This window comes from Falco cherrug, chromosome 4 (genome assembly GCF_023634085.1).
Source record: "Falco cherrug isolate bFalChe1 chromosome 4, bFalChe1.pri, whole genome shotgun sequence".
NCBI classification, from domain to species: domain Eukaryota; kingdom Metazoa; phylum Chordata; class Aves; order Falconiformes; family Falconidae; genus Falco; species Falco cherrug.
Genome location: NC_073700.1, coordinates 33,654,339 through 33,666,360, shown reverse-complemented (window position 1 = coordinate 33,666,360; position 12,022 = coordinate 33,654,339). Strand labels below are relative to the sequence as shown.

General features: G+C 44.8%; 2 protein-coding genes across 4 annotated transcripts in view; one reads left to right on the top strand and one right to left on the bottom strand.

Annotated features, from left to right (window-relative positions):
• Window positions 1-364: 364 nt before the first annotated feature.
• On the bottom strand, window positions 365-11,344 carry PDZD9 (PDZ domain containing 9). Of its 3 annotated transcripts, XM_055707367.1 has the most exons (6): window positions 11,171-11,344; window positions 8,939-9,034; window positions 7,902-8,044; window positions 5,868-6,044; window positions 1,879-2,074; window positions 365-870 (listed from the first exon to the last, which is right to left on the bottom strand). In XM_055707367.1, the coding sequence occupies exons 2-6, from the start codon at window positions 8,953-8,955 to the stop codon at window positions 501-503; spliced, it is 903 nt and encodes a 300-aa protein (XP_055563342.1). In that variant the 5' UTR covers window positions 8,956-9,034; window positions 11,171-11,344; the 3' UTR covers window positions 365-500. The 3 variants fall into 3 exon arrangements, with proteins under 3 accessions (XP_055563342.1, XP_005442603.3, XP_055563341.1); XM_005442546.3 differs by lacking the exons at window positions 8,939-9,034; window positions 11,171-11,344 and having other exon boundaries at window positions 7,902-8,926; XM_055707366.1 differs by lacking the exons at window positions 5,868-6,044; window positions 8,939-9,034; window positions 11,171-11,344 and having other exon boundaries at window positions 7,902-8,926.
• Window positions 10,301-12,022, top strand: part of MOSMO (modulator of smoothened) — a 33,195-nt gene continuing 31,473 nt past the window's right edge. The window contains exon 1 of the mRNA XM_055707370.1: window positions 10,301-10,694. Within this exon, the coding sequence (XP_055563345.1) occupies window positions 10,589-10,694 (106 nt within the window). The 5' untranslated portion in view covers window positions 10,301-10,588. The remainder of the gene's footprint in view (window positions 10,695-12,022) is intronic.

The window sequence follows — 12,022 nt, the reverse complement described above, 5'->3', positions numbered from 1 at the left end:
TGAGTTTTTTTCCACTTAAAATGGTACCCAAGATGCTGATAAGTCTGGCTCTGTACACTGAAGGTAAAACTACAGTGAGAAAATAAGATGACTTCTAGTTGATACAAAAAATAGATACAGGTGCAGACAAATACTGTAATTGCCACTAGTTGTCCACATATTACTGTATGTTCCAGAAAAGTTATTGATAAACTGTCTCCACCATCCTTACATCAAGTAAATGAAGAAACTTACCTTCAGACAAAGGTGAATGTGTTAGATCTTCAAGCTTGCAGATGCTATTTATCTGGGAGTAGCGGAGGTAGTGTTTGTGAATGTCTTCTCCACAAGTAGCATTGATAAAGACCACTTTGAGGGGAGGGAGGGCATTGCTAAAACAGCTTTAATAGAGCTAACATGTAATTTCAGATACCTTAGAACATTTAGATTTTTTGGAAGTCATGGCATGTATTAAATACAATATGACTTCAAAAATCTAGGTTTTGAAGTCAAGTTTTGAGCTATTCTGAAACAAAAGCAAATTCTTCCAGATAAGCTGTATCTGATACAGAAGAGCAGGAGGAAGAGGAACTGGTCTCATTGTTTTCCTTAGCCCCGTATGAAGGAGGTCTAACACCACCAGTATCGAACTCAGGATTGCACAATGCCTCAACATCATCATGAAGTACAACATCACAAACATTGCCTGTGCCTACTCTAAGTGTCTGGCTGGTATCAGATATCTGCCAAATTTTGGATGGTGGTGGTAACTTACAAGTGAACTCAGAACAGTATGACTGGGAAGATGTATACTGAAAAGTTTCCAAGTCTACATCGTCATCATCGCTACTGGACCCGGTGTCATCTTCATCCTCAGCATCTTCACTTGTGCTGAAAATACACAGCATGGTATTACTTTAACATGCAATAATTCCTATAGCCATTTAGTTAACAAATTGTGGAGTTTTAAGTTTTTTCAAATACTTGTTCTGAAGTCTGTCAGTTCTGAAGCTTCTTGAATATCAAATTAATACTATTGTCCATAGTCCTTTGTACGCTATTTCCTTTGGACTCTAAAGTAATAGTTAAGTTCTGATTTGTTCAACAGAAAAGCAAGCTATCCTTTTCCAGCTCCTTCAGAATAGCAAATAATTTTATTTATTTAAACATAAGCTTAGACGTTTAATCTCTTGGAAAGCCCCTTGCTGTGCGAGCTTCCTTTCTACTGTTCTAGCCTAATTATCTCCTTTTAATACTTCTGTTCCTTCCCCTACCTCTGAGGTTTCTTTTCTATTAAAACTTTGTGCCTCAGGAAAACTTCTAACTGCCTTGTATCCCACCTAGATTAATTACACTTGCTATATGAGCCACCTTTAGGATTGAGAGCAGCATACTTTAAAAAGCTTATGTAGTAGCTCTTAGAAGAAGAGTTTATTTTTCCTAAGGTTTCATTTTCAAAGTCATAACCATTAACCATTGTCAGTAGTTAGACTAATTAAGAAACAGATAAGCTTTTTACATGGCTGTGGCAATACTTCCATCTTGGTATCGTCAGCTGCTTGTAATTCTCTAGATCTTTGGCTGTTACAAACCAATATGGCCTCCTTGACTTCACTGGCATTATTACCAGCCAGACTTTTTATGCTCACTGTGGAGGTAGGAAGGGGCATGTCTAAAATTAGTGTTTCTTCTGACCCTGTCTTCATGAGAAAGGTAACTTTTCTGTTGGTATTTGTTTGTTTCAAATCACAGCTTTCTATTTCAGAAAAATAAATGAAAGAAAATCTTTAGACTAGCCTTTCATCCTAAAATATAAATGCTATTACACTACTACTTGTTTCTTGCTAGAATACTAAGCAAGGTGTGAAATTCTAGTTACGTACAATACTTAATACTTACTCAGCTGTCATCACAGGAAGCTTTACTTCAGGAATTAATTCAACTGCACTTTGCCAGTGTTGAGGTATTTCAATAAAATCTCTGTAAACTCTGATCTGTAGAGTAGTTCCTATAGGAACGTTGTGCAGGAGCTGCCCAAGCTCTTGCAAGGTCCATCCTAAAATGTTAGCATGTCCGATTTTTGTTAGAACATCACCTGCCAAGGGAGAAAATAGACAGCAATCCATTTAAGAAACTTTTTCAATTTTTTTTAATGTTTGTATTACAAAATACTTAGTCTTAACCACTGCACTTTCACATTTTTGTGTTTAGCAGCTCTTCAACTGGATGTAAATTTTTGTTGTTTTCTATTTTACTGAAGGGGGGGTTTAGCTCTGTAGCTTTTCACAACACTAAGGAAAGCTGTGGTTCGCTGGTTTACTTTGGGATTTTTCTGAGTGAACATGCTAAACTTCAGATTGCCTATTCAGTGCTACCTTCCACTTCTGTGAGGTTTTTAGGCAAGATAAAGGTACCGTGGTGAATGCTCTGGTCAGGACTGCTGCTTGGGACCAGACAGCCTCCAGCAAGGTTGAGCTGAGGTTACATCGCTGCACTCCTAACGGTTCTGTTGGCATCTTTCCACTGCTCCCCTGTACCTTTTCACAGCTGGAACACCCTGTCTATTTTCTATCTGCTACCTACCCTTGTATGTCACCTTGCTGTTCATGTGTTGGTATGGAGCCAAGCGTACCCCTTTCTCCACAGTGGCTAAGTTTACCCAGGTGGAGGCTGGAGAATCTGTGTAACAGCCATGTCACCTGGTATTTGTCTGGGCCCCTGATTTTCAAGGTTTGACACTCTCCAGCTGCTGCCTGTCCCTCCACTCTGAAAACAACAAACACATGGGCACATTGCAAGACGGAGTCAAGCGAGGCCAGGGGAGAAGTAGGAGGTGCCTACAAGAGCTGCTGCAGAATCTGAGGAGTTCCAGCAGAAAGTCTTAGTGATGTTTTTTGTCTTTGTTCTAAGGGATAAGGCTGAAAATAATGTTCTTACTACCCGCTGCTAGTGGAAAGCACTGAGCTGCAGTTTTGCAAAAAGCAGTACCGCATCCAAGAACAGTACAGAAGCCCCAGTACTTGCATATACTATGGGGTATAACAAGATGGGCTTTGAGGGATTGGGGGGAGTTGCAATTACTATGAAAACTTGTAGTTTTTGGAGAGTGCAAAGGGCAAGCAGAATCAATCTGCAGCAGACCACAGCTCTATCAGTAGTCTGGCAGAAACAGTTGAACAGAGGAGCAGTATCAGTGAACGCTATGTATTGAACTGCAACAGAATAGCATAGGGGATTTAAACAAGCAGTATAGCTGCCTGCTGCCGTGTTAGGCAGAGCAAGGAGCCTCTCTCCATCTGCTCTGTTTTGTTCTTAACCCTTTTGGGTTAAAAATGCCTGTAGCAAAAACTTACAGGCTTTAAAATTATTTACCTGAACTACTGACTAACATTTTTTCATTCACTTTTTCCACTAACTACACTTTCTACTCCATCATCATCACACCTTCTCTCCCTTCTAGCTTATCACAAGATACTGGTTCTACTGGCATGCAAAGTAGTTCTGGAACAAGAACCAGGACGGCAAATACCAAAAAAGCAACATAAAACATTTTACCAACAGTTTTATGTAAATTCTCAGTCTCAAACAGAAGGATAAATCACCTAAATTATGTGTTTTAAAATGTATAGACATAGATGTATTTAAGCTGTAAAATATCTGCAAGATATTCTGGGCTTTTAATATATTCTTTCAGGATTCTGTTTTTTCTGCCCGTACTGTCCTGGTAACACTCTTGAGCTGAGTCAAAGCCATCTCTGAACTGCAGATGTAGATAATTTTGCTCCTCTGCTCCAACATCTAGTCTGAACCACCCAGCTTTTCAGCTCATCTATCAGTTTTGTGATTGATGTCCTTCAGTGGCCGCTGAAGATTTATGTGGAGATAACCTCTTGCACTATGAAGGTATTTAGAGGAAACACACATACTAAGCAGCCCTGTATCTTCTTACTAGCATGGAGAATGGGGCATGCATACATACATACAAGTTTGGTGAATCTAACTATGATTTTAAGACATTGGTGCCTCTCACTACTACTGTTAATTTCTGCCTCCTCCCTGTTAAAGTCAGCAGATTAGAGCCAGGTCTTTCAAGCTATAAGCAGTAACAAAATTGTTTTTTGAGGTTTCAGTTTGAAATTGTACAGATAATACTCATCTAAATTAACTGAAGCAGTAAGTCCATAAAGACAAAACCTAATTCACTGGAAGAAAAATTTCTAAGCAGTGCATTCGTGCATCATGTTCTTCTCAAGTCCCATGCTCTGTACATTGTTATTAATGCCAAAATAAGTACACTGCCTGTGGTATCTTTAACAGATGGAGCTTCTATAAAATACTATCTTTTCTGCAAAATTTTACAGCTTTGGTCTTAAACAGAAAGTTTTTGTAAGTTCACTCTAATGTGAATTGAACAAACTCATCTGTTAGTTTTTTGTGTGTGTGTGGAATGTGGTGAGTTAGATCCAGGTGCTCCATGAAGCATGCTCGAATTGTTTCTTTTGGCTCCAAAAAAACAAAGATCAGCTACAAACGGATAATGTTTGTTAGCAGTCCTCAGCCCCCTTTAAACTGTTCAATATTTGCTCCAGTAAATCAAACACATCACATGCCATAAATAATGTGACTCTTTGTAGCCTTTTGAAAATGCTTTTGGAGCTTCCTTTTTTTCAAATTGGTCCAAGTAGAGCTACTCAGTTTCAGGGATTAATAGGCTATATTTTTTACCTTATAGATGTAAGCAACCAAATCAGTATCATATATATCTGCTTTTGTATACCATTGGGGCTTTTTTAGGGAACAGGTGAAAGCTATCAGCTCCTAAAAGAATAATTATTTTTAAAAGTACTCAGTTCAAATCCAAACCCATTTCTATTTTATGCTCAGAATTTTTCCACTGCTTTTTATACTTGGATCAAAAGTGCAAAGCCTTTTCTGAAAAAGAGGTTAAGAACTCCACTCGATGGTTTTTATTTTATCAAACAAGTAGATCTTTCTTAATTCTAAATCTTTCTGAAAGGTGTGAGAAGAAAGGACTGCCCAAATTATAAAGGTAGTGCTGGGAAAATTTTTCTAATTTTAAGATATGCATTTTCACTGTACAGCCAGTAAATGTCTAAATTACTTCATTACACTCAAGTCTTAGCTTCATAGATTTCTACGTTAGAGACAATTTAATACTTGGTAATAACATAGCACGCTATCGTCCCCAAACTATATTTCATGAGTCTAATGTAATTGGTCTAGGGACCGATATGGAGCAGTCAAATTTACAGAGCTTTCAATTACAAGCTTAATATAGGTGCCTGATGTTCCACAAGAAACCTTAATAACTAGTAATAGTCCGTTAGTACTGATATGGCACATTTCAGGTTTAAGAGTACAGAGATTAGTCCATTGCCATTTTGTAACTATTCTGTATAATAAAGAAATAAAAAGCAAACAATAAGGCAAATTAATCTCAAGCCTTCGGGAAGTTTTGTGTTACTTGTAGAGTGAAATTACTTGAACAATAATGCACTGAAGAAAGAATGATATTATTCAAGTTCAGTTGTTATATAAAGCTAATAGTCAAACTATTTTTGGACAAACCTGCTGATGAATAGGAAATCTGTTTTTGCTGGAGAACAATATATAGACTTAAATCTTGATCTGATTACGAAACAGTCACCCATATAAGCTATTTTGAGATCACAGGTATTTCATTACAATGGAGTGCTGGCACTGAGCTTTATACAGTTTGTGCTAGTTTCTTTTCTCTGTAATTTTAAATTGAGTTTCTTTTGATCTGTGTAAGCATAAATAAATCAGAGACAGGCTCAAAGCATAAATGCAGAACAAAAATACTTTCAATGCTGTTAAATTTGAATATCACTGTTGGTTCTTTTTACCTGGTTTTAGCTTTCCATCGTTAGCTGCAGAGCTTTTCTCAACAAGGCTTGCTATCTGGAGATATGGCCCATTCTGTATGATTATGAGACCTAATCCTTGTTCACCCATTCTAATATTTGCCTTCAGTGTTGCAATCCGTGTGTGCTGAGAGACATCTTCCAGCGCTGGCAACTGCCCTTTGAGAAGTGAGAGGAAAATTTTACTAGTTTAAAGTGTGGCATCATTCTTCAATAAAAGGTTTAAGGAGACATTTGAGCAGATGCTGTACCCATTCTTAATTGTCCAAGCAGTTAAGACTCTCATCCTTAATTGCTTCTCTAGATAGGCACTGCCTGCTGAGTTGCTGCCAAAAAGCTGCAATAGCAATACTTATAAAAAGTTAGTGTACTCCATAAACTAGCTTTCCACAAATAAATATACTGAAGGTAGTTTTTACTTAGAAACTTATTTCTTAAAAAGTCACACATTTTACCAAGAGAAAAAGCAGTACCGCTGTTACTTAAGCATTCATTGCTAATGGCAATATATTCAGGGAAGGTACAGAGCAGCGTACAGAATAACAGAACAGAGGAGTTGTCAGCTATTAAGGACTTCAAGAAAAGATTGAATTCCTATTAAAAATTGATTTTTCAAATAAATATTTATAAAGGAGATTAATTTCTAAATTTTCAGCAGATTGGTTCCACACCCTACTGCTGACATGAGGGAAGGGGCTGTACTTGCCACATTTAGCACCTACAGAAATAAAATACTCTTGAGCATCTGCTATCCATTAAAACACACAATACAAGTAATACAATATAAATGACATTATCCCGGTGTCTCCACCAAGAAATATAATAGGGTAATAAATTCTCCATCTCTCAAGCCTGTTCTCATCAAAAGCCAGGAAAAGTTAAGACTGTCACAAAACAAACTGCGTTCTGTTAAAAATTACTTTTTTTTCTCTGTTTTAAGATGTAATCTCTAAATGTAACTTCTGACTAGTAGAGTACCACCAGCGTAACTGCCTGAGACCATCTCCAGCAGTCTGGAATCACTTAATGAAAACTCCCACCACTTTACCCCTCTTTAAAATATGGAAACTTGGTCATCTTTCCAATGGCTTCAGTAAAGTGTTAGATCAGCCTCTAGATGACAGCACAGAATGTCTATAAAAGAACTAAGATTGAAAGTATAGGAACATGAACATTTGACGTATCAATTTGGCTGCAGAACCAAAAAACAGAGAAGGAAGCAGGAATTATTTGAATATTTTTTTCCTTCCCAATGAAAAATGCAGGATTTTTTGTTGTTGAGTAGAATACTACATTTCATTTGGATTAAATACTTAATTTACATGGTCATGCAAGAAAAGCAAAGGAAGACCCACTGTGGAACACACTTTCATAATAACAATTAAAAAAAGCGTACTTTAATTAGAAGGCAGAATCCTGACTTTGTTACTTCTTAGTGCATGAAGTTATCTTGCTGGACATGAGAGATTTAAAACCATGAAAGCTGGGACTAATCCAAAGCCTACAAAATATTTAGGATGAATGCTAATATTCACACTTTTAGACGAGACTCTTGTCTTTTTACTGTTCTTGATATGAGTCTATATAGTCTCCAAGAAAGGTGGATTTTCTCTTTTTTCTGTGCTACAGAAAGTTTAGACACTTAACAGAACTTCCATTACAGTTCCCCTAACACTGTCCCAGTTTTCTCCAACATCACCCTTCAATTCTGCAGTTTCTACAGCCAGCAGCATAGGATCTCATCCAATCCTCTTCTGTTGAAGAAACATCCTTTTCCTCTTTGTCATCTGCCTATGATTCTGTTCCAAATACTCAACCTCAAGAGCAGAAATGCCTCTTGACACTAAGAAAATTTGGGGCACTGGGGGCTCTGTGAAAAAGATAACGTGTTTGGTGGCACAAGGACTTAAAAAGTTTGAGATACTGAAATATAGCACTGGAAGAGTAATGCTGCAGCAGCAGTGAGGAGAAGGAAGTGAACAGAGGAAGAAATGACCAAAAGAGATGGATACTCACTCTTGGGTTCATCTTCAGCCATTGGTGAAGACTCTGTATGTTCCATTGAGTCCAGAGGAAGGGCTTTTTCTACGGAGCCAAAACCCCTGAACAGGTGTGTCCTAGGTAAGCCTCTTGGAAATGTGCTACTGGTCCACGATGGCCTATGGAGGAAAAGTCTACCAGTAGATGAGGAGGCAACAACCCCTAGCAACTGTTCAGAACGCTGGGGCAGGCAGGTTCTGAGCCCCACCAGCACCACACCAGTAACACAGGCACAGGGAAGTCTGGCGCGGGGCAGAGGATGTATCTGCATCTGGTGTATTGTTTCAGCCCAAGAGAAGTAATTTGATTTAGGCTGCCTGTCTGTCAGTACCGCAACCCTGTCTGAGGCCCCAAAGCTTCCTGCAGAACCCATAGCTGGTGGAGTCCTTCCATTTCCTAATAGTCATTTCCTAACAAACCTGAGCAAGATTAAATAACTGACTGTACAGCCTGCAGAGTATGAAGACTGGATTCTGTCCCTGTTTCTGACTTCATACTTGCCTGTGTATGAAAAGCCAATGAAAACCATATCTTCACTTTGTGCACCCTCTCCACCCCTCCTTCCCTTACTCCTTTTGCCATGAAGCTGAGTTATTTGGAGACAAATTCATTTTGAGGTAGACTTTTACATAATGCTTGTATTAAAAGCTATTTAAATACCACTTAAAGCCAGATTATAGGATAGTTGCAGGTGATTCTCAGAAATAACTTCTCAAGGCTGCTGGATTCCCATTGTTACTGCAATATAGTTTTAAAATCTTTTAAATAAAAAATGGATTGTTCCCTTTCTTCCATGCACCAATTGTTCCCTTTTTAAAGGGAATAATTTCAGCCGTTTTTCATCAAAAGTCTTCCTATTTTCTCCACCCTTAAGAAAATCTGTCAAGACTAGGTGATTTCAGTAGAACCTAAGCACAGCTCTTGTCCTACTGATTGCTGTTGAACACTTTAAGATTACTTTACTAGTATCTCCATTTTGTTTGTATAGTCTCCCATCTACATAAAAGACTTACATAAAAATAAACAGCATGGACAGTCACCCGCTTGGCTTCCCAGTATGTTCTGTGTAGACCAGTTATGCTGCTCTGGAAAAAACAGGTGAGCGCTCACTGTTAGAACGGAAAAAATATGTAAGCTGTTGGGTATTTTTCAAGTATCTGTAAATGTGGGGGCTACTAGATTGATGTAGTTCAGCATTCCCATGCCCAAATCGAATTCCCACGCTACAATATTGAGGCCACAGAGTTACTGTGGCCAAAACTAGGCTGGTTTCCCACATTTGGGGCATTGTTCATTCTCTGCCTGTGGATTCTCCCACACTTCGATATAGCTGAATCCATGGGAAAGCATGTCATCAAAAATCACTCGGTTTGGGCGAGTTTTCCAGTCAAGATTAATTAGGTTTTCTCTCAAACATACAGCATAGACAGCAATGCAATGTAGCGCTTTTGAGGTGCTCCACAGCCAGATAAGGTCTGGAGGAACCCCCAGGTTCAGTCCTCCTGCTTCCCCTGTTGTACCTTTGCCACAGAAGAAATTCTGAAATTTAAGCTCCTGCCTGTCCTTTCAAAGGGATGGAGAGCCCCAGCGACGGTCCCTCAGCCCTCTCTTTTACACAGAGCTTGAGCAACTTGCTCGTTCCCGCCCTCCGTGCATCGCTCCCTTTGGGGGCCAGTCAGGCCCTGCCCGGGGGCACCCCGACTGAGGGCACCCCGCCTCAGGGCTCGGGCCCGGGCAGGCGCAACGGGCGGAGCCCCGCGTACCTCGCCTGAAATCCACCTCTGGGGACGCGGGAGGGCGGCCAAGGACCAGTCCGCCGGGCCCCCTCGGGGGAAGGCGGGAGGGGACGAGGCGGAGCCGAGTCCCCGCTGCCGGCCTCCCCTCACGGCGGGCCCGCCCCTCACAGCAGGCCCCGCCCCTCACAGCAGGCCCCGCCCCTCACGGCAGGCCCGCTGCTCATAGCAGGCCCCGCCCCTCACGGCAGGCTCGCCCCTCAGCCCCTGGCAGCAGGCCACGCCCCTGGCAGCAGGCCGCGCCCCTCGCAGCAGGCCGCGCCCCTCGCAGCAGGCCGCGCCCCTCGCAGCAGGCCCGCCCTCAGGCGGTGGCGGCCCCGCCCCTGCGTCCGGAGCCCCGTGCGCACCGGCCGGCGGCAGCGCTCACTGCAGCCGCCGCGGAGTGCCCCACCCCTACCCCAGGCTCCGCCTACCGTCCCCACCCCGTCCCGCCCCTCGCCTCCCTTCGCGCTCGGCGCAGGCCGCCCCAGCCCCGCGCCCAGCCGCCTGCCCGCACCCTGCGGGCCAGCCCCGCCTGGCGCCCCGCCCGCTAGCGGCCGGCCCCGCCTCGCCGCACGCCGCTCCCCGGAGACAGCCCGCCGCGGCCTCCAGGCTTCCCCCTCCCCCTGGCGGCGGAGGCCCCGCCCCCCGCGGGAAGCCCCGCCCCGCCTGGGGGTGCGCACGGGGGAGAGTGGGTTTCCCTTCCGGAGTAACTGCCGCCCCCCCGCCCGCCGGGTTCGCTTCCGGCTCCGTCCGGGGGGCCCGTTCCTGGTGCCGCTTGCCGAGGGGAGCGCGGGGCCCATGGAGCCGCGGCTGTGAGGCGCCCCCGGCCCGGGCCCGCTGCGGGAGCCGGGCGGAGGCCGGAGCCGGGAGCCGCCCCAGCCGGAGGAGATGGACAAACTGACCATCATCTCAGGATGCCTCTTCCTGGCCGCCGACATCTTCGCCATCGCCAGCCTGGCGAACCCGGACTGGATCAACACCGGCGAGTCCGCGGGTGAGGGGGGCCGGCGGCGGGGACCCGCCGGGGGGGCGGCAGGCGGCCGGGCGAGGGGCTCCGCCGGCGCCCGAGGAGACGGGGGCGGGCGGGGTGCGTGGCCCGAGGCGGCGGCGGGGACCCGGGGAGGCTCCCCCTGAGGGGCGCTGCTGGGGCGGGGGCCGCGGGGCCCTGGCGCTGGGGCGGGGGGGCTGGCTTGAGGAGAGCGCGGGGGGCTGGCTGGCCGGGGGGTGGCCGGGCCGGGCCCGGGGAGTTGCGGGGGCTGCCCTCGGTGCGGCGAGGGGCGAAGCGGCCGGTCGGAGCTGGCGGGACCTCGCTGCGAGGCAGAGCCGCGGGTGGCCCGGCTGCCGCCCCCGCGGGGGAACGAACCCCGCCGCCCGGGGAGGGGGGCCTGCAGAGCCACTCACCCCACTCCGCAGCCGGTGGAGCGGCGGGCCGGGGCGCCATCCCCGCCCGCGCCCCCGAGGCTCAGTCACCTTGGACAGGGAATCGGGATCGGCCGCTCCGCGCAGGTGGTGGCAGGTTGTGAATCTGCTGTGCGACACCGACGGTTCCCTTGTGGCAGGGCAGACCTTGCTGGCCTTGTCTCTTTCACTTCCCCCCCCCACCCCCCGATTATTTCCTGCGAGCTGATTTTTATCAGCTTTCAAGCCCAGACCCCATGTGGTTTTTATTTTAGAAAGTGATGTGGTTTTCTTTAAAAGAACAAGGATTTGTGCGCCTGTCGTTTTACTAATGATGTAATTGTATGAACAATTTATTTCAGCCTGTTGATAAGGACCTGCGTGTTCTGATCCATGGAGTGGGGAGAGATAATAGGAGGGCTGCTCTTTGGTCTCGTGTCCCAGAGAAACCCAAATTTCCGTGTCAGGAAAGGAAGCCATCCTTGCTGCAAACAGATGAAACTAACTTAGCCACCTTTTCCTAAACTTCTAAGTTCCAAGCGAACCACAGGTATAGAATAGAGAAAAGTGATCTTGGGGTAAAGGCGTCAGTCATAAATTCTTGCAGAGGGTTTAAAAAATTGTTTGTCTGTCTCGCGTGTAAGTGGGTTGAACTGGTTGAAACGGAGTCATATTTTCTTTATTCTGATGAGGCAGAGTATCAAAAATGTTGGATATTAGGGATTGATGACTGGGCATTTCCTTTGACGAGGCTTATGCTTATGGTTTCTTCAAATTGCTTCTAGTTATGTGGTCTAGAACCTGGTCTTTCCTGCACAGTCCAGAGGAGAGGGACAAGTCCTTTCCCAAAGTGCAGCATTCAGGAACTCCCTAGATGACTTCACTGTTCCTCCTGTAGCTATTTGTGATGATCTTGCTGCCTAT

Coding starts and splice junctions, on each gene's coding strand:
- PDZD9 (XM_005442546.3), bottom strand. CDS start 8,298: ATGGGTTCTGCAGGAAGCTTTGGGGCCTCAGACAGGGTTGCGGTACTG. Junction 2,075..5,867: donor CGATGGAAAGCTAAAACCAG/GTAAAAAGAACC, acceptor CTCCCTTGGCAG/GTGATGTTCTAACAAAAATC. Junction 871..1,878: donor CTTCCTGTGATGACAGCTGA/GTAAGTATTAAG, acceptor GTGTATTTTCAG/CACAAGTGAAGATGCTGAGG.